This window comes from Watersipora subatra, chromosome 1 (assembly GCF_963576615.1).
Source record: "Watersipora subatra chromosome 1, tzWatSuba1.1, whole genome shotgun sequence".
NCBI lineage: Eukaryota > Metazoa > Bryozoa > Gymnolaemata > Cheilostomatida > Watersiporidae > Watersipora > Watersipora subatra.
In genome coordinates, this window is record NC_088708.1 from 64,842,275 (window position 1) to 64,865,507 (window position 23,233).

General features: G+C 33.5%; 1 protein-coding gene across 1 annotated transcript in view; it reads left to right on the top strand.

Annotated features, from left to right (window-relative positions):
• The window catches only part of LOC137390307 (receptor-type tyrosine-protein phosphatase delta-like), a 56,438-nt gene that overhangs the window by 17,738 nt on the left and 15,467 nt on the right, over positions 1 to 23,233 (top strand). Inside the window, exons 13-25 of the mRNA XM_068076642.1 lie at positions 3,287 to 3,393; positions 3,828 to 4,017; positions 5,823 to 5,926; positions 8,740 to 8,914; positions 9,015 to 9,106; positions 9,832 to 10,045; positions 11,108 to 11,211; positions 12,014 to 12,209; positions 14,318 to 14,441; positions 14,607 to 14,898; positions 15,773 to 15,818; positions 17,325 to 17,451; positions 19,934 to 20,025. Of these exons, the coding sequence (XP_067932743.1) occupies positions 3,287 to 3,393; positions 3,828 to 4,017; positions 5,823 to 5,926; positions 8,740 to 8,914; positions 9,015 to 9,106; positions 9,832 to 10,045; positions 11,108 to 11,211; positions 12,014 to 12,209; positions 14,318 to 14,441; positions 14,607 to 14,898; positions 15,773 to 15,818; positions 17,325 to 17,451; positions 19,934 to 20,025 (1,863 nt within the window). The remainder of the gene's footprint in view (positions 1 to 3,286; positions 3,394 to 3,827; positions 4,018 to 5,822; positions 5,927 to 8,739; positions 8,915 to 9,014; positions 9,107 to 9,831; positions 10,046 to 11,107; positions 11,212 to 12,013; positions 12,210 to 14,317; positions 14,442 to 14,606; positions 14,899 to 15,772; positions 15,819 to 17,324; positions 17,452 to 19,933; positions 20,026 to 23,233) is intronic.

Here is a 23,233-nt window from a genome sequence, read left to right on the forward strand (position 1 = left end):
ACACAGTTTGCATATTTTTCCATGATTGCCCGTTTAATATCAATTTTTATCATTCGCTTTTTCTTTGCATTACCTTTCATTTTACTGGCAAAATTTTGGTCTACGCACGGTACTTCTAATTCACATAATTCTGCACTGAAAATCGCGCACAAAAACACGGTACAAAAGTATACCCTGATCAGTTGAAAAATACAGAGTGATGCTGTTTCATAAAACGAGAGCTGCACAATGATCGCGTTAATAAAACGATTAACGATCAATTCAAACAAACGATTAAGTGAGTTGGGCCAATTAATCTTCAATTAAAATGCAACTGAGGTGATGATCTTGATGTGGTTCCTTTCTTTTGCACTGTTTAGTACCATATGTTAGTAATACTAACGTAGCAGGTTACTACCATTCAATTCACTAACAAATAAATATTATGACAAGCAACACTTCCTTACCAATAAATTACAACCACAGTTATTTTGCACTCAACTATGAAAACACAAAGTGAGTCGCTAACATTAAACTTGTTTATAAAATACAATGCAAAAGCGCCGTACCGATCTAGCCGTGAGCGGCCATGTTGTTAGCTGTACGAACACGTTTCTAGGTAATAGCAACAAAAGTGATTTCAGTATTATTTAATACGTATCTTGCAGTATATTTTTTGGTTTATTTTTAAAAAACTTTTGTAAGCAAATTATACATGTATTTTCATTTTTGAAAAAATCACAATCATATTTCAGCTTCAGAATATTAGTATTATAAGATTGACACTTTATTGGAACATGAAAGCAGAAAAATCTCTTTCACCCTAGGTAGCGCATTTCTGTAAATTGTTGGAAGCGTAAACAAGAAAGTGAAGTCCAGTATATGCCAGAAAGAAATTGCCTACCACCACAACACATCATCATTAAGATATATTTTAACTAACTATCATCCTACCGCACAGAAATCATCACCAGCTGTTGCAGACAATAACTACTACTACTGTCCCTGGGAGTGGCTATTCTCTAAAGCTGGCAATAGTGTATGTAGGAAGAGGGCATCTCTTTATTCAAATAATGTGACTGAACTGTGCCGCCTCAACTCTTGGCTTAGACTTTCATTGACAGTTTTCATACTCATAATAGTTATTACATTGTAACTTATGTACATTGTACATAAAATGTACTACTGCTAACAATTGTCTCAAATATAATTCATTTATATGTAACTGTATTATTTGTTTTTTGAATATGCTGGTTTTTACTAGATTAATTCTAAGATTAATCGAAGATTAACTGGCTTAGACCAGTTATTAATAGCGATTAATTTTTATAACCGTTGTGCAGCTCTACATAAAACATATCCAACGTACTGTACTTGGCAATTGACTCACGTGCTCGTATCTCAAACATGGCTTGTATGTTAGTGCTAAAACTTGCTTAAAAGCTGGTTCGTATCTCAAGTTTTTCGTATGTTGGGGCACTCGTAAGTTGAAGTATTACTGTAATCAGATGCACCCAAAAACTTACAAGTAAAATTAAGCTGATTGTTTTATTATCATAAAGTAACATGTTGGTGCTTGTGAAGTTTGTCTCAGAGCTACTAAACACTCTTCATTCATTTTGGGATTTCTTTTGGTCACAGGCAGTCATTTATTAATCTATTATTATAGTATTGTAGTATGAATGAATAAAATTGTTTGTAGAATCTACAAAATTAGTAAGTTCGACATCCTGAGCTAGCTTTCAATTTAAGGCAATAGTTTTCAGTCCTGTAGGTTCCACTTTTCATGTTGCAATATTTACAAAACGGATCAGCTTTAAACACTTTGATTCATTAAGTAATATTATGTAGTGAGCTTTGTAATAGAGGTGGAAATACATCCGCATTAAAGGATTCATGCGGTACTCCTTCAGTCAACTGCTGGTGGTTTACTTTAGTTTCTTTATATTTTATATAGTTTATCTTAATTATTTGTGCTCTCTGCAAGCTCTTAGTTATTCAGTGATGAGCTTCATAGAATAACATGAAAGACTTCAGATTTATTGCAGTTGACTTTTGTATTATTAACTGTATGATGTAATAATCATATTGTCCAGGCCCATATTCCCTGGGCGGCTGGCCGGCTGAGCCGCCCCAACTTTTGAGGGACTTTCTGTGGCTAAGTACAGTCAAACTCGAACAACTCGCCCTCGGATAAAATGTAACATTTCATCTCAAACGCAAGGTTAACTCGAACGGATTTGTTTTGTCCGTTCCTACGCAATGATAAATTGCTTCAGATAATTCGACCTCAACATCATTTATTCGAAAAGTTAATTGCCCAATGGCTATGGAGACGGTTTTTATCGCTGTAGAATATCACTTTATTCCAAGCCATAGAGACAAACATCAACTTTTAGTAGTTCTTAGGCGTCATTACTATCATCATCAGTGGCAAAATATTATCATTAATGACTTTTATAAAGGTTGGCAAAATATCATGTTTTACCAATCATCCGCTTGGCCATGTCCCATCAAAAGCGTGGAAACCTCTGTATGAACTTAAAATCAAATCGGCAAAATTGATCTTTGTTAAAACGCTCAAAAGACAAAGACGACTTTTTTCTGAGCGTTTTAACTGCTGTCAAGTTTTGCCTACTTTAATTTTAAAACATCTCGTCAGTCGCATCGCCTAAAACAAAACAAATCTCAAAAAATAGAAAAATGTTGATACTTTCCAATAAAATTTTCTAAAACCTCACATGAAAAGCCAGGCTGAGGCCCTACATAAAAGAAACCTGTTGGGGGCTTACATCACCCCCTCCACACCCCCAGGTGTTTGTAACTAGTCGCCTAACATTAGCCGCCCCAACTTGCAACCAGTGAATACAGGCCTGATATTGTCAGTGTTATGTCCAACTGTAGTCTATTCCTATCAATTCTCTTTATCAACCGCTAAACAGCAACCGCCTCACGTTATGTACATAAATAGCTATTGGACTACCAGACTTTAAACTATAATCTATTATCTAATTTTTAAACTATAAGTATTTATAATTTTCCAGCTGCCCTGCTTCATCGGAACTGACAAGCAATAAACGCTCAAGGATCTTTTCACATGTCAATAATATGAGTATCAGATACATATTTCTACGGTTATATATTTACTACATTTGCCATCACATCCACCACCATTTAACATTTTGATATAATAGCTTGTATAGAGAGAATATTGTGGTTGTCATAGAGCAACTATTTTTACTGGTTAGTTGAGTAGGTGGGAGTTGTCTTGCCGAGACATGAAACAGTTATTTTGCTTATTATACAGCCCCTGTTCTACCAATTGAACTATTAAAGTATGTCACAGAGAGCATTTACAAACCAAAAGATTCTCATTACCACAGAAGGAGAATTCTCATGCACATTCCCAAAAATGTGAGTAAAAATAACTGAAAGTATCTTGGCACACAATCTCACTGTTTTGTAATTGCAGATGCATAACTCAATAACAGACATGCTAATAAAAAAACCTTTTTTTTCAAAGTTTGTAATAGTTGTTTTAGTTTCAAGGCAAAAGAAATTATTTGTAAGTTATTTATTTTCATGGAAGTTTCATGTGCAGGACGAAGTGATGTCTTAATTAGTTTTCATGGAGAAGTTTTAGCACGTGATTAAGATATGTTAGTTAGCCTTCCAAATGTTGCCAGGTATAGGTAATGTATCCTGTGCACATCTTCATTTGATCTCCTGAGCATGCTTTAGCATGCTTTAGCATGCTGTCCATAGATGTTATCCGCATAATTATAGTCATTTAGAGATCATTGTAATAACTACCTGCAACTAGCACATCGTGTGAATTTTTATTGTAGGACATAACAGCTAACTGCAGAGATATCACACTCAGGCAGTATAAACTACAAGGATCTGTTAACTACACATTAGACAACCAGTCTATAGATGATCTGAATGCTGTTACTAACTACACTATTGTGTATAGTGCTAGGAATGATGAAGGATTCAATATAACTGGATCTCTTGTTGCGACTACTGGAGAACTTGGTAATTATTTAATATAATTTTTTTTCCAGTTACTTATTTATAAGATTGTGTATTGATCAGGGGTTGCTATAAAATACCTAATAATTCATTGACTTCACATATTTTAGACATGAAAGGTTGAGTGGAGTTTTGCATATGCTAGTTAACCTCTACCTATATTTAACTCAAATTTTGGTTGCCAAAAATTGGATTTCTGGCTAAAAATAAACTTGCTCCTCAATCAATAGTTCAAAGTGGTCAAGGCCATTGTACAGATTTATTTGTTGTTATGCCAAACAAAAGAAGTTATTTCATTACAGATAGTGAATCTGTTTCACTTTAAAACAATCCTTGGACTAGTTACTTCTGAAAATTTGGAATTATGTATCAAATATCCCACGTAGATTGTTAACTTTCCATCAAAAGGAGATATTGTTCTTACATTTTACATAAAACCAAATGTGTTCAACCAAGAGTTTTGTTAAAAACTATCACTGCAGCCCGAAGTTAGCAGTAACTCAAGCCTTAAAAACTAAATTATTGCAACTACTTTAGGAATTCAATGTAAAATTAATAGCTTTTAAATATTAAACTAATTTATATCCTAATAAATTGGTAATATTCAGAGAATAGAGCTGCTAATACCTACTCTGTTTTTATACTTTTGCGGTGGCAGTAAATCATAATTAAGTTTTACCTGCACCATGATCTCTGTTTGATACAATATGCTTCATATCAAAACCTTTTTCTTAAGTTGTCCTCTACTTCTTAGAAAATGTAAGTTGTAACTGGTCAGGTGTTCATAGTAGCAGAGATCAGGCAATCACTGTCAGATCTTGTGTACAATATTTGAAGCCATGAATTGTGAATAATGAAAGGTAATTCAATGAAATGTTTTATATGGTGTTATTCTTTACTGGTTGCTTATCATGGCAGAATAGAAGTTAAAAATCAAACCTGAGCATTCCGAGATTAGGCTGATTGTTTTGCAAAGTTCTCATTGGCTGATGATTTCGAAATGTCTGAATAGTTAGCAGATGTTGTATTAATAGTAGCTAGTAGTGTTGCTACTATAAGTAGGTTTACTTGATGAGGAACTACTAGCAAACTAATGGATTGAATTTTATGAATAATTCTTCTGTTGCACTGATCACAACATTAAATTAGTAAATAGTAAGTGAGTATTTTGTATCAAAACTATCATTAATAATTATTCATTTCAAATTTAGAGTCCACTTCTACAAACTTAACAAACATCATCGTAGTAAGTGCTTAGACTGAGTTTAAGGGCCAAATCAAGGCTTTGTCAATATTCTAACCGATTCCTCTAAATTCTAACCAATTTGACTATTTGTAAAGGAACTGACCAAGTTCCTCTACTTGCTCCACAATGAAATGAATCAAGTCGAGCGCAAAGCTATCAATGTATACATTTTTTAAATATATAATACAGTCAAGAGTAGTGCGCGTAGAAATAACTGCATAGGATGAGCCTTCCAGTTGCTCTGGTTTCCGTTGCTTCTATGGCTCATTTTATATGTATCACTCCTAAATTGGCTCCACCCCCTTGGTAGTATAATAGACTCAGCAGCTGAGCGGATGTAGCGCCGGCAGTTGTGTCCTCTTGACGTGTCGTCATTGTGGTAACAGTTGCCTCTTTGGTGTCACTCAGCACCTGGATCTGGCCCAAAGGTTCTTCTGCCAAATATTCATTTTTTCTGGTATGAAAGGGCTTAAAAGATAGTTTAAGAAGCCTGCCCATCCCAAGGTATATTTCGTTAGTCTTATTAGCCATTTTATATTTGTGGGTGACTTGTCTATTTCAGAACCAGGACCTGTTGAGGTTGTCATGAATCCTTTTAACTTGAGCTGTGTCAGTTTGTCATGGACTAATCCTCAGCCACCTAATGGAGTTATTACTGGATACCAGGTACTTAATACTAACAGTATTTATATGGGCAACAACATTGTTATCACAGTTAGTGTACACAAAGCTAAGACTAATGTGTTTAACCTTTTTATGCTGTTGGATAGAATACTTATTTGAGTTCTAGGAAGTATCGAACTTCGGCAGCCTCACCATGCATATCAAAGAGTACTTGACCAGTGTACTAAACTATATAACAGTATGACATAAGTTTTACCACAAGACAAGATATCTGTGAATCGATGCCGTTGTTGTACTATTTCGGATATGATTCATTGAACGAGCAAAATGTTTAAATCGTGGATTTCTAAACAAGTAACACAAGACCATTGATGGAACACAATGCAGTGATCCATCATATGTTACAGTGATTTGGTACCATCAACAACCTTTGAAAGTGAAAAATGTAATGGAGCATTATTCTCCCTGGCATTAGACTAATTGTAGTTTATAAGCATATATATACTTTTAATGTAAAGTTTATAATTATTCATTTAATTATTTTGATTAGCAATCCTTTTGGCAGTAAATGAAGTTTTTGACCTGTGAATATGAAAAGTAGTATTACGGTAAAATAGTTATTTGTATAATTGAGCAGCACTGCTATTTGCTGATAACAAAACATATATTTCTCAATCTGTACGCCTAATCATGCAAAATATTCCACCTCATTCTACTAAGCTTTGTATGATGTTCAATTTCATACTGTTGGGCGCTGAAAATGCACACCGATTGGAAAATATAGTTTTGGGTCATTTGTGTCACATTGGTTAGTGTTGATTATAATTCAACTCTAGAAGCTGAAAATTGTACAGTACATTCAGACTGTCATAGCAAAACATTCTAAATCATTATCATCACACTACAAAATGCTCAGTTTAAATATTGCGGGTGTTGGCAGCTACATATAAACTAACAGGAATGTCTTTTAAACACTAGGCTACAGTTACCATTGGTTAACACCATTCATTTTTAGCACATTTTTCTATTTTACCTGTGAATGTTTTTAATAGTTGCTGCCCTTTACAATATATTGTGATGGACAGTGTGTGTTTTTGTGGGGGTGTATGTGTGTCGTGCCGTGCCATCCCGTGCCGTGCCGTGCCGTGCCGTGCCGTGCCGTGCCGTGCCGTGCCGTGCCGTGCCGTGCCGTGCCGAGCCGAGCCGAACCAAGTGGAACAAGAGGCGGGGCTCTCTGCTATATAAGCACAGACAATTGCAATAGAAGACACAGAGCTGTTCTGCGCCTGTTTCATCGCTTGTTGCATGTTTTTCACTGTAACTACTTATGAACAAAACAAAAATATATGTATACACTCTTTGCACTGAGTCTTATGTTGGTAGAGTAGTAAATGACAGCGCACAAAACCTTTACAATATTTTGTGTTATTTTCCATTTCAAGTGAGAGCAAGTGCTATTTTTACTAAGCTATGTATATATCTAGCGTATGATAGTTGTATAACCTGTGGCCAACATAACACTATGAAATACTGTTTTAAAGGTTATTTTTATCTCATGCAAATTAGCTTTAGCACCTTGTGTGTGATTTATTATATTAGTCTCAAAGCCGTAGAATAGAGACACCAGCCTACTCATCAGTTGTTTGAAAATAGGTGATTGCAATCTAAAACTTGAAACTTGATTATTGGTTTATAGTTCTATACATCTATTTCAAATATGGTATTTTGGTACAAAGCAAGTCTCACCTTATTTTACTGAATTGATAACTTGTGGCTTTAAGAACTATTATTGATAGAATTAATTGTACATATTATCGGAAATTGATCTGAGATTTTTCACGTCATTAAAGATAACTTAGCTGAGTAGACTTATCATAATTTTAAGATATTTGTACTGATGATAATAAGCACTTTTGGTGTTGATATAATTGCAGTAACGGTTTTATTCTGATACAGTACTTTTTGCAAACATATCTTTAGTACAGTCATACCTCGACATACGAGTTTGAGGTGTTCCAGGACCAACCTCATATGTTTATTATCTTGCATCACAAATCAAACTTCCCAAAATGGAATTACTAAATACAACTTGATCTATTTCCACTTTCAAAGAAAACACCTCAAAGCATGATATTACAATAGAAAGCTCATTGTATTTGTTGTAATTCACCATGCCTAGGAGGTGAAACGGTAATGGTGCATCTTGGGTCGGTACAACACGCATACAAAGAACTTGCAACGCACATACATTGTAGATACAACACCGACACAAGTAATTAACAAAGCAGTAATTAACAAAGCCTCGGAGGTGAAATAAACAAATGTACCTGATATCTATCAAGTAACAGCTCACAAAGTAACAGTTATCTAGCTAGAGGTTATGATATGTAATAACATGTAACATTATTATTTGTGTTGCTGTATGAAGTTTTTACCAAGTTCTTACAGAAAAAACACATGTCTCACTTTGCTGCTCATCTATGTAAACCTTTGCTTATTCAAGTCATAAGCCAGTAGTGAAGTTTTTTGGTTGTCTGAACATAGTTCTTGCTAATCTTTCAGTATAGTTATACAGTTTCAGCATCTAAACACCTTAGTAAATACAGCTATCTGTGTTATTCTAACCACACTGTTTTACATAAGTAGCAGTTTTGCAATCTCTGCTAAAAGTGAACTTTGAAGGTTTTTGGTACTGTTCACCTTTACCGTGGTCTCTATAGTTAATTCACCGTAAGTTTATTCCCTAGACACTTATAGCTTGTTTTATATGACTCTCAGGTCTGATGATCATTTTAAATCCTGTCGGCCATAAGCATATTTTACTTCTACTACAATTAATTTTTTTTTATTTTTAGTACAGATGCAATGTTTTCAATTCAACTATCCCAAACTACACAGCCATCACAGTCGCGGAGGAGCTTGCGTTATGTGATTATCAACCTGGTGATTTGGTAATTTGCGAAGTGAGAGCTTCGACAGACGTTGGATATGGACCATCAGCTAACAGTGAAACTTCAGTATACTGTGGAGGTAACTGCAGATAATGATTATTAGTGCTACTCAGCACAGCTGTTATTTTGTAGAAACTTCAACCAATATATTTCTGCAGTATAAATTTCTCTTTTGCTAGTTCCTGGAAAAGCAGTGGTCCAAGAGACACAGATAGTGGTTTACAACAATAAAGAGATGAGAGAGCTGATTAATATGAACTTCACATGGAAGGTGTGTAAACTGTCAGTTATAATGCATGTCAATGCAACTCGGCCGTACAGTTTTTTGCCTTAAGTTTTTCTAGTCCCTCATTACAGTGTTTTTTGCATCATGTGACATCGACAACGTTGTATCTCCAAAATTCAAATTAGATCGGCATTACTAGGTCTTTCTCGTTGAGTTAGTTAAAAAAAGTTTTTAATAAGGTCAGCTAAAAGTTATAAGAGCGCGAGGCAAAAAGCGCCAAACTGAAGTCAGATGAGAAAAAGTTGAGATGACCAAACTTAAGTCTAGCAAATGATTAAAATTTAGTGTGTGTTTAGTAAGCTAAGTTCATTTAAACTAAATTTCAGGTTTTTGGTACATAGCGTCATAAAAGTTTAATGTAACAAATGCGTTGCTGTCAAGTATCTCAAATCACTGTTAGCCGCTACATTCATTTTGAAGATGTAGTGGCTAACGCCTAATATTAAAACATATTTATTTAATATAAACAGTTCGGATATAATATTATGATTTTTTTGCTAGGGTCTGCATTAGGCAATTAGTATAAGCTCCTATGCTCTTCCCCACAACATTTTTGCCTTGCACATCGAACACTACAATGGCTTAATGTTGTATGGCGGTGGATCACTGTACTGCTATTGTGAAGAACTCTTACTTTGCTATTCTATTTGCATTACCATTAAATATTGTGATTAGTTTCTGCTACTCAGTGATGACTCAATACTTTACAGCCTGTGGTACCAAACTGTCGTGGTATAGCCAACTACAGCATCTCCCTTTTCTATCACAATCAACTTCTCAAAACTCAAATCAATGAAGCAGGCAAAAGAGATTTTAGTGTAGAGAGTCTTTACCCCTATACTAACTACACACTGCTGATATCAACCACAAATGACGAGGGATTCAGCAGTGATTTCTCATACCCAATATACACACAGGAAACAGGTTAGCATTGGATTTTGAATTTTGAGTTATTGTTGTTAGTTCAAACTTAGGTATTGTACTTGCATTTTAATACATTTCACTTCAAAGTGGGTCGGTGTAGTTTTTATGTTTCTCATTCCCATAACTCACACCTTTTATATACATACAGCTCTCATAGCAATTTTAGGTATTTATTGAGGCATTATAACATTCTCTTTTTTTAAGAGTTGACATATGTAACTAGTACAGTAACTATCCTGTTCTAGTTGTGCATGTAAATCGGAAGGACTAATCTCATAGCAGTTATAGGTTTTTATTGAGGCCGTTTAAATTTTTATGTTGCCGGGAGTAAGCAAATTTGTCTCTTATTTCTCTTTGTAACTGCTTGAGTTATTAGCTATTTAGATTTTATTGTGTGATGTGTTATGGTATCGTTACCCAGCTGGTATAGCAATGCCCTGATCGGTGAGACAGTTTTCATAATTTTCATGGCATGTATGTATCATGAAACAGTGGGTACAAGATTGAACTTGTGACATCGATAAATAATTTTTCATAAATTAGCAAATAGATCACTGCTGCCAGGGCTTGTAACAGGAAAATAACTGAGACAGTTATTCTCAATTTATGCTAGTCATGCTCGATCACACCTCAGCTATAATTTATTAATATATATTATTAGACAGGCCTATGTTTTCTATAGATTAGTTTTACTCAGCTAGTATGGCAATGCCCTACCTAATAAGGTAATTCTCATCATTTTCATGGCATGTATTTATGATGTGGAAACTATTTGTTCAACTTAACATGACTGGTACAGGAAATAATTGAGCTCACACATTGCTCGCATTCTTTATTTTCTTAAGCCTATTTGAAATTATTTTAGTATTTGTGAGACGATGCTGTAGGGTTACATGGTGAGTTAACTTATAACATTCTAGCCACAGTGTTATTACTTAATAATAAAATATATTACGATTGTTTTCTACCAAAAACTAGCACTTGTCTTTGGATTTTAATAGTATATGACTACACTGTGAGAATTTAATTATATTCTGCTACATAATTACTTTGTTACCATAGCTCCAACAGACTCTCCATATCTCACCCTTGAATTTTCCTCTTCTTGTGTTGAACTGACTATTGCATCTCCAAGGTTACCAAATGGACGCATTCTAAGATATACTGTAAGTAATGTTTATAGTCATGTATGGAATATTAACCACTAAATTACTTGTTTGTTAAACTATCCAGTTATTCTCACTTTCTAATAGATTCAAACAGAAGTTAAACCTGATGATATTGTATGACAGTATGCTGATTATCAGCAATGTACTAAAACTCTAAGGCTTCCACTATGTCTTATTCTCATATTCCTACAAAATGGCTGCGTTGAACTTGGTAATTTTAGAAGTTATATAATTTATAAGTCAGCTGTATTTTATTGATCAGTCGACTAGATGTAGCCACTCCAAATTATAATTATGAAAGTAAAACATATTCTAGCATTATATTTAATAAGTGACCATAAGCAAATTTACTACTATTGAGGCATGTAATGATTGGCTGAATTATACATCGTTTCAACCGATTGGGGCTAAATCTCAGACAGTTCATGCCGATGCATTATTTTTTCTGCAGTTGTACTATTTACACTAAGCGATCAGTACAGTGTTTTGAGAAGAAGTCTTCTTAGAACATAATCAGATATAAATTGCTTTTATTATTTGGCTGCTTATGTGTCTATTATAGTGTATTATACATTGTTACTTATATCGCCGCTTAAACCCATTCTAGTTATTAGATCGTTCATATTACAGGTTTGTCATTATTAACATCTAGTAACAGCTGAACCAATTGATATCTGTTTTTTTGTTCATAAATATGTTTTAGCACTTCATCTTTCATGTAAACTAACTTGCTTTTTATGTGAAAATCAATATGAGCTCTCGAAATCAATTGTAAAATAATTATAATTCTTATGAGCAGTACGGCTGTCAAGACAGCAAATCACAGCTGAAAAATCCTACATACTTTACACTCGATGCATCAAACATCACAAGAGACTCATTTCCAAAGGTCTGTGGATTTCTGCCTGCTTTAAGAGTCAACTGCAGTGTCTATGCATCAAATACAGCTGGAGATAGTCCAACAGCTAATGTCATAGGATACACTCAGCTACAACGTATGTTAATTGTTCTTTTACTACGACACTTGTCTCTTTTCAAGAATATGCATATTATTATATTAAACAATATGCTGCTTTAGATATCTACTAGGTTCTTAGGCAAGGCTTATATGGTACAAGTCTAGCTATTAAAAAGTTTCTGTACTCGTTAGATATGTACATTGAAATACACTTAACAAGTCGAAATGCAGCCCTTGTGAACAGCATTAGTTTTTACCCATAAGTTATATATAGTGCTGTCATTGCACCTAAAAGATTAGCCTGCGAAGAACCGCTATTCAACTCACAACATGATATTAATAGGCATCTAGTCAAAGCAGCACTAAGTTTTTTGGCTTTTTGACATCATCAATTCAGTTTTGGTTTGTATTTATTTGTTGTGCCAGTTTATTTTTTTATCAGATGCAGAAATAACAAGACCGTTTGTTTGATGCAGTGACGAGCTTTTACATAAACAACCGCTTTATAAAATAGGTCTATATTGTTAATCGTGTGCTCACTTAAAAACATGAAGTTGAGAATGATTCTACGACGAGTGATATTTTTTCACCCGCTGGGATCGTACAGAGACTATTGCTGGTTGTTTATAGAATATGCATAATCAGTGTATGCGACTGTTCATGCACGATGCTGTTAGGGCATATAATGTAGCAATGAGTATCTCACAAACTTTTGCTCGAAGCATGCTAGTTAGTTTCATATATTTAATAAAAGGGAGCTGTGCTCAAGTTAGCTTTGACTCTTTGTTTAAAGAAAAATAGTGACTATATAATATGATATGAAGCATTATAAATAAATAATGTGATTTTCACCAGGTTTTTATTCTGCAATTTTGTAGGTTTTATTATGATAACCATATACTTTCTTTGAATTATATACATGTACTAAGTGTAATTTTTACCTTAGTGAATTTCCGTTTTTTTAAAAATACTTTGTATCAAAAAAGTACCACATTTGGATTTCAGTGAGTGGGTCAATTTTTATAGTTGCTAACTAAATTTTAATAAGTTGAGCTTATAACTGTAAGTAATTAATAAAAAGTTAAGTTAAGCTAAGAACCTCTAATTAATAACCTCTAGTAATAATTACTAAATTCATAATTGTCATTCGCAAATGTGCTACCAACAACAGAAGTCTTTAGGGTAAGGATTGTTAAGTTAGATCAACTAATGTGGATATTTATTATATCGCTCTTTATTACTTGCCTTACTTTCCTTCAACAACATGTGATGCTAGTAATTAGAACAATTTGTAACAACCAAAAGTATCTACAGTAGTCAAGGTGCTGGGAAAGTGAGTGAAATCTGCATGTCTGGCTTATATAGAGACTATCATGCTACAATGGTAACGGTCACAATTTGTTGTACCTTGTTGTGTTCGTAATGGTACAGATGGTTTAGGTACAGTAGATGTCTGCCAAGTGGTTTATGTGCGTGTTTGTGTGTGTTTGTGTGCAGGCATGTGTGTGCATGCATATGTGTATTGAGTGTTGTGTTAATCCATGATGATTGCATAGGTATATTATTAGCGGTATTACAAGGTATTAAAAACAGCTGGATGATCTTGGATGTAGGATTGTACTGTGTAATGCTATATAGTCAAACCCTAGAGGGTTGAACACAAATATATTACAATTGTTGTTGAGTCATAAGATTATGAATGAGCAAGTAGATAAAACAGACCTTTATCAATTCAGCAAAATGAGTGACTATTTTAAACAATAAAATCAGAAAGATTTGTTCTTCCTATAGTACCTAAAAAGTGTTTATGACAAACTCTGCAGGTTTAAGCTTTATTCACAAACCATCCTGGTATCACATCTTTAGAATGGCAGCTTTTTGTTAGTAGGTTTTGCTCTGCAAATATACTTAAATTGTAAGAAATTAAAGTTTTAAGAGCAGATAATAACAAAACAATTTTGATGCTCAACCCTTTGTTCAGTGAGGTTCTTGAGAAGGTAGCACTTATTCACAGTTTCATTTTTGATTTCAAGGTCATCATAAATTGTACATATATTATGTTTGTGCACATAATTATTTATATTTTTGTCAAAATCAGTCAATATGTCCTATTTCTCAGCTTAATCCCCTTTTTATTTTTTGCAGTTGCCGACGCTTCAATCACGCGAACAGATCATCTGGTAGCGTTCTCAACAGTCTCAAAAGGATTTTCTCACACATCCATCCTTTTGAAACCTGTAGACTTGATTAATGTACTTAGAAATGAAAGGTATGTCTGTTATTGCTAACTACTTCTTTGTTGTAGCATTCTATCGGGAAAAGTGTTAAAAAGTGGTGTATTGATTAGAAAAAATGAAAGATTTCTTGATTTTTTAATACAGGAAATGTTTATTGACTGAATACTGTCAAGTTTCTCTAATGTTGATTTTTTTAGTTACTACCAAATAATTGTACAAGCTCCTGGAAAACTGAATAGTAAGAGGAAAAAGAGATATGCTCTATTTGAGAACAGCACATGTGACTCTGACAGTCTCTATGGCTATGAGACAGCAGCTGAGCTTGGTATGACCTGCTACATTACTGCAGAGATTCCAGGTTCATCGGTGACTGATGATGGGTTAACAGTGAATATTGGAGATGGGCAAACATTGAATAATTACTATAATGCTCCCCTTGAACCTGAGACTAACTATACACTTGCTGTTGGTTTAGTGGTGTACCCTGAGGTGAGTGATAAGTGAGATGTTAAAGGTATCGACAGAACTACGAGCTTTTAGCTCAAGTCTTTTAGCATTTTATCTTGATGTAATGCTAAGGCATCAAGAGGTTTTTTTAAAAAATTTGTTTTCTAAGTATTTTCAGGCTATTTCACATATTTTCATGTTATTGCTGTGTTTTACTTTATGAAATCATAGATGGTTCTATTAGATTACAAAATACTTCTGATTACTGTTCTACCTTGACTAATGACCATTTACTCACTAGTTATTTTCTTATTTCTACAGGTTTTCTATTTATTGTTTTTCTATCTACATATTGAATCTGTTGTATTCAATTTTGCATCTTTAAAAGTTTGAGATTGTAAACAAAATTTGTGGAATGTTAGCGCTCTAGTTTATGACACTTGCATATATCTCTGTTATATTCAAAGTGAACATGCACAGACTTGGTTTTATTAAACTGGCAGAAGTAAATCATTATGACATCATCAAGTGTTCAAATTAGCAAAAGAGTATTTTCAATTAGTCACCCGTCCTTGTTATACATTCAAATATTAAAACAGTTGGGAAATTTAGGAAAGTACTTTCAAAATATATTGAAGCTCTGTAGCCTTTTAGGGTGTATCCCTTTCACCAATGTGAAAATTTGAAAAAATACCTAATTTTATAAGGCCTGAGATGCAGAAGAAGAAATTTTATAATCATAGCCATTAATTCTTGTTATAATCATTTACCCAACTTACATGGACTTTGATTTTGTGTTCAATTTGAAACTAACTTACTAATGATACATGATAAATGATAAAGAGATGATTATGTTGATGTGACAAAAAGCTAATTCTACGATATTATATAGTTGTATGTTTGATATATTACACAGGAAGGCCAGTCTATCATGTATTACATGGAGCCAGTTCAGTTTCACAGTAAGTACTCAAATAAATAAAAGCCCTGTGTCAATAGCTCCTCATAGTACATTAACCATAGTGCATCTCTTAGATGAAATAAGTTACATTGATCACATAGTTCATGCTGTAAATAGCATTTGAAATAGCTATACGTGTACCACTCTAAAATGTTGTAAGAGTTTATTGCAAATAAAAATAAAATTACAAAATTCAAGTACTAAAGTAGGTCAACAGAGGTCTAGTTTCCTAATAAGGTCTAGTTTAGATGGTAATTGACAGGTTCAGTTGTGTTATTTTAGTTGGCTTTTAACTTCGTGAAAGTGTTTCATATTTGCCAAAAACACTGAGCAGCTTTTTACCTGATGTCTGATGATTTGAAATTTTGTATTTTTAGTGTACCACCTGAATATTAACTATTATCAAACAAAATTAACTAGCTACAAAGCTATCTTTTTACTTTTTGCTCAGCTGTCCTAGCGGTGCTCAGCATGAGGCTAGTAAATACTAACCTTTGTACTATGATGCTTTTATTTTCTCATCGCATTGTAATTGACACGTTCAGTCGTATTATTTTTAGGTCAGTCAGCTTCACTCAAACATTACATATTTCAAACATCTAATCTACTAAAGACTAAAAAGCTTTTGATTATTTAGTCTAATGAAGTGAGCATTCCATAATGGCATTTTAGTAACTGACTGATTTTGACTTTGATGTGCTGAAGTGCCAAGTCATTAGCGCATTAATGCTTGGCTGATCTTTTCATATCAAATCAACCACATTGTTTGTTTTAACTTATATTTGAATATAATCATTTACAATTGTTGAGTGCAAATTGTGTAACTTCCTTGGAACAATCCAAAAACAATAGTTTCGTGGGAACGAAATGTGCGTTTGCATACAAAACATTTGTGTGTCTTGTAAATGAATGTGAGTAAACTTTTTACCATCCAAACTGCTCAATAAATGGCTCTTACAAGGCATATCTTCATCCTCACAGTTGCGCTTATCATTAACAGTGAAACAAACTTTCAAAAAGCTTTTTGACTTTTTTAAAGAGACCTCTTAACAAAATTTTTGTAAAGAATTTGGTAGGATAAACAAGTTTTTATTTGCCCTTGGATCATCGATTCTGTCATTTGTTTGAAAATTAAATACAGAGTAGCAGAGAAATGCAGAGATCTAGTAAATAATCACTTTAAATTATAACTCAAATGGTATTGGCAACCAGTTACAAGTTACAGATTCTCAACATTAACAGTATTCATGTTAGCACATCTCTATTATAAGATGTAATCTAATCATTACATGTCTTCTGTTAAGCAAATGCTAAATATCAAACATAAATTTTAAGGCATAAAGTTACATAAAAGTGTTTTTGATAGGCATGTGATATCTAACCAGCTATTCAATAGTTGTTTGACATCCAAAGATTTCAGTTTTGATTTGTATCCATAATTCTATAAATATTTATTTATGTAAATACTTATCTTCATTTATAAATTTAATTTCTGCTAATTTCACAGGCTATCGTGAGATTGAGATTACCGCAGCAGAACCACCTACACAGCTTAACATTGGAATTGGTGTTGGAGTATCCCTGGCAGTGCTCATTACTACTGGAGTTGTCATTTTCTTTCTCTATCAAAGAAGGTATTGATAAATAGTTTTATTTCTTAATAACATGATTTACATTTTCAATAATGTCATAAGCAGGTTTTTCTACGGTTTCTGTAATAGAGCATGTGTTTGACTGGTGATGCAATTACTAAGAAGACCAAGATTAAGTCTTTATTTGGTAATAACTGATGAAAAGCCATGCATTCAGGTGCTACTATAGTATAATGCTCAAGTTTAGTTATAATTGATAGTTAATACTTTGAACTCAACCGCATATATCTGTGGTATGAGCGACTGTCAATCATAATACTGTGTCTACTGCTTACTTTGGGTTTACTATCAAACTGATAAGGAAAATACAATTCACAGCACTGTTTTTGTCTTTACAAAAAAAATTTCTATTTTGATTAAACACAGGCTGCCCACCAGCTTGTATATGATGGGGAATTTTGTCAGGTTGGAAGTTGTCAATTTCCCATTTTTACTTCAAAAATGAGAAATTGACGAGGATAATGTTTTATTTTGTATCTGGTTACATTTGCACCACATTTGTAATTAGGTGGTTGGAGGCAGCCCATTCATAATACATGTATTTTTAAATGAGACTCATGAGCTCTATTAACTAGTTCCCTTAATGACTTTTATTGTTTTACCAACTGCTTGAATTCCTTTTTGGCATTTTTCTAAATTTAAAATCTGCTGAACATATATCTAGTGACTAAGCAGTTCTCCTTGACCAGTTTATAAAATCGGCCAAGTTCTCCTTGACCGGTTTCTAATTGGCTTTAGTGAAGTGTTGTTGAGGTTATTTAAGGAAAATTCCCTTTCAGGTTGCCATCAATTATTAATTTCTCCAGGAGCCAAGTTTTCTCAATGAACCAAATATGTCGCTTTTCCCAATGATATATTTTATAGACGCCTTAGAGTCTGGTTTCTCAACAGCTGGGTAGAAGGGTAAAACTCCCAGATGTATTTAGCCCATCCCATTTATTTAACCCTTTTTCGTAGTCTATTTAGGAGCACAGGTTGCATTATAGACATTTAATAAATATGCATTGAGAGGCCAAAAAATTTCTCTACATGATGATATGTTTTGCTAGCATTCTACATATGTGCAAATACTGTATATAGTCTGAGCTGTAATTAATTCGAGATTGAAAAAATTTATTTTAAGTTGCTAAACTTGAACATACTTTTGGTCTTTATATATTTACTAATGTTGTATAAAAGTTGATCAAACTGATTCATGTTTATATACACTGGAAGTTGAGTTATGAGCCTCTACCGATTGCGAGCCGAATCTATAAAACTGCATTAAGTTATTTAAGGTTATGTTACAAATTAAAAATTTTATAAAATAAATACTAATTTATCATAATTATGTTAAAAAAAGTGAAGTAGATAATAATCTATCATAAGTAAAAAAGAAATATATAAAAGCGAGTGCAATTTACAATAAATACTTATAATGATTGTAAGAACTGAAATAAAACCCGTTGAATTACTTTATTATGTATCGTTAGCTTGTGCACTGCCGCTACATGTATCAGACTCCTGTTGCTGTCATTCACTACCATTTCTTAAATTTCCAAGTTTATTTTCCACTATTTTCTAACCTAAAATGTTTTTCGCTGTTCAACAAATCAATACTAGCATCATATTTTTAGTCAAGCTAGTATTTGATTTGGTCATATCGAATGGTTTTTCAAAGAGGAGAAGACAAATCACACCCTGCTAATTCCAAAGGATAATTCTATTACAGCAGCACAGGTTATATCGTGTTAACCAAAAATGAAATTAGTTGCTATAACAGAAACTTCCAAACCATCTCAAAAATTTTAATAAAGCCTATTAAATTTCTAATTTTTTTAATTTATTTTGAGGGCACAAGAGGATAACTACCAGTTTTTGTCGCAGCCTAGAACTTTTCTCGGCTAAATCACAATTCCTGGGAAAAACCCTGCTTACCATATTGCTGCCTGCCAGTAGTTTCAAAACTATTTACAGTAGTAAGTAGTACATGCATGTCCATTAGTTACATTCTCAGCAATTCAACTACACTCACATCATATGGCTCATTAGCCAGTGTTGAGATTGTTTCCTGCACCATCATTTATCATATATATTAGTTGATAGAAAAACAAAGTATAAAGTAGAGTTGAATATCTCAATCGGAAACCTTGACATCTGATATTTCGGTGTGTATACGCAGTCTTGCCAGTAGCCTCTTTTTACATTACCTGAGTTGAACAACGGTATTAAGCCAAAAAACGTACCGCTGCCATTCAAATTGCGTCATGCAAAAGTACTAAATATGCCTTCATGTAGTTTCTGCTTCAGTTGTGTTCAATCTTGCTGAATATTTTTCTGTTTCATCAAAATTTCCATGAAGAACAATTGTTACATTTGAGAATCCTTTTTCTGCAAATCATGTAGCAGTTTTTTACAAATTTAGTGTGGACAGATGTCTAGCAGTGAGTAAACCAGTAGCATATCTGAAGCTTTATATTATTAGAAAGCCTCCGCCGGATGATCCTGAGACAGATGACGTATCTTTGAGCCATCTGGATCCACCACGAGCTAGAGAGAGTAGACCACCAGTGCCAGGTAAAACTTGTTCTTTTACTGCGTGTTTGTTGCTTCTTCCAACAAACAAAGCATTAACTAGCGCTGTAGGTTTGCTGGTCAGTAGATCAGTCTGAACAGAACTACTCTTCATGATCACTGAGATGTGGTGGGCTTTAAGAAACGACGGTAACCCTTTGCTTTAACTGCACCAGCAAAATCTTTCTCTGTACTCATGCAGGTAGCTTATAGCTTTAGGCTACTCGATATGCCTTGACTAGTGTGTACAGGGCTTCATTTGGGAATACAGTAAAACCTTGGAGAACAAAGTTAGTTTGTTCTAGTGTTAGCTGTGTATGTCCAGTTTTGTATATTCATAAGTTGAAACAATTGCATGAGACTGTAATTGCAAACTACTTTGTGAGTCTAAATGAATATTTTCTCAACTGTCAACAAGTTCATTTGTAGATGGGATTTTAAGTTGAGATTGAACAAGACTTTAGTTTGTCTTTTAGCATTACATGTTTATTTCAATCATGTGATTTTTATATGAACAGTATTTGAATTGTATTTCTACTATTGAATGCCCGACGTCGCCCGGGTAATAAAAGTATTTGCACAGAAAATTTATTTATATGCAACATATAACAGCAGCTATTATTCTAACTTCCAAATTTCATTTCATGAGAAAGGTTTCTTGGGCAGTTTGAAAAATATTAAGAGAAAAAATAAAACAATTGTAAAGGTTCACTATTTTTGTAAAACAGCTGTAACTTTCCAACTTCATACCATGCAGAAAATTTTTTTTGCAGGTCAAATAAATTATGAAATAAAATAAGACCACTATAAAAATGTTTAAATGTAAATGTGAAATAGTTAGCAGGTAATAGCTAAATTAAGTCTGTTTTGCTATGATTACAATAAAAGATGACTTGGTAATGATACAATTAATACTAACTGAGAAAAAAAAATCCTGAATATGTTGAATTAATAATAATGCGTGCATACAAGCTTGTGTGTATAAAAAAGGTATAGTCTATATTAATGACTTGCTAAGGAGTGTTATGAATGGGTGGTGTTACAGACTTGAAACATCAACAGGTCTCTTGTTACTCTAAAACTACACCTTTGCAGCTCATGTATTTTCAACATAAACTTTCCTCTGTATAATAATTAATTTTACTAAGTCAGATTTGACTTTAGCATATTTGCTTACTTTAAATACATGCTTGAAGAGTGAGGTACTAGTATTTCTACCCAGCAGTTCATTTCTTCTACCTGAATGCTGAGCAATTTATAGGTGATGTCTAATAACCCCCTGATGTTAACCGGTGTTTTATCATCAATTATTTGGTACCTTTCCCTGTTAAAGTCTGGTTCAGTTACATTTACTGTCTTGAGACAGTCTCAATAAGAATCTCAGCTGTATAAGATTACTAGCTGTGCTACCCCGCATTGTGTGAGTAATAAAAAGGTCTTGGAACTGAAAATTGATTTGTATTTAACAAATAACAACATTTTTCATTCTAAACTTTGTAACTACATATCATGAAAAAAGTGTTTCGTGTAGTTGAAATAAATTAAAAGGAAAAATAAAAACGACTGTAAAGGTTTTCAACTTTTTTCAAACAACTGTAACTTTCTAACTTTACAAGTAATAGCTAAATTAAGTCTATTTTGCTACGATTACAATAAAATATGATTTGGCAATGATGCAATTGATACAAACGGAGAAAACAAAATAAAATCCTGAATACGTTGAATTAATAATAACAATTCTTGCATAAAAGTGTGTGTGTATAAAAAAGGTTACTGATCCATCAAAACTTTGAATACGACATACCGGTACCACTCAATACTGGTACAAATGTAAAAATGAGATATCGTACTGTTTTTGTCTGAGCTAATGAAAAAAGAATTTTGAGGCTTTTTCTACGGAGATAATACAATTTTCCTATTGTAAGAAATTGGCCTGACCGCAGATATAGCCATTGAACCTTACAATTACCCGAAAATAAAAGTTCAAGAAAACACGAAAAAGCATTGTGTTTTATAGTGTTAACAGAACTCATAGTTTCAAATAATACGGCATGTAGCGTGTGCATACGCTATATCATGTATGATCATGCTTTTAACCATGTCGCCTTGTATAGCTCAGTGGTGGAACATGTGGATTTGAGACTTGCAGTCACAATTTCTGTGAGTTCAAATCCATCATAATGCCAAATTTTAAAATCAAAGATTTTAAGAGCTATAGTTAGACACACATACATACACACAGACCCACAAACTTTGAGAAATATATATGATAGACGAGCTGTGCTACCCAGCATTGCCCAGGTATTAAAAGTCAGTATATAACCAAGAGAGGTAATAAGAGTTGCCTGCTACTTGTTATTAGGCTGGCACAATGCCAATGGAAAATTTGAGTAAGCTACTAACATAGACCTATTAACTATACTAGTATTCTTATTAACTAGTATAGTAAATAGGTCTATGGCTACTAATAAGAGCTATACTATGGTTTTTACTGACGTTACGCAATGACTTTGCGTCTTGACTGAAAGCTAGCATATTTGCTCCCATATAGTGACATATATTGCGCTGGATGCGAATTTATCAAGCTCGTGTGGCTTAGTTAATACGGCAGTTGGCAGCATAATCAAATCTTCTGTTAAATGGAATCTTTATTCAAAGATTTTAATAGCTATAGCTGGAATGACACACATACTTTAAGAAATATATATATATACTTGAAAAAATATATTACATGTATAAGATATAGATCAGATTTATTTTCAATGCTTATTCGCGCCATATGAGCTATGAATAGCTAGAACTATTGCTCACATTTGTAGTAACTTTCCTCGGGTTGATTTTTGTTCCAACTAGTAATAGGTATTAAATGATTGTCACTATGGTTTGCTGGTTAATGAATCAGGTAGCAACTATAGCTCCAACAGAAATCAACATTTCTGTTTTTAAACTGTTTCGAACTATCTTTTTCAACTGTTACATCTATTCTTGTCTCAATTAAATGTATAGGTATTTAAGGTTTTCAAAGGTAGCATCAGTTTTCTTCATCAACAATTAATTTAGTTTTATACATTCTCTAAGAACAAGCAGTTCATCACTGCAAATATAGTTAGGGAATACTAATCAATGTGGGTACTTCAAATTGAATTTTTTCAAATGATCACCTGAAGAGAATAGCTCCTGAATTTTTTCTCAGTTTCTAGCTTCCCTTATC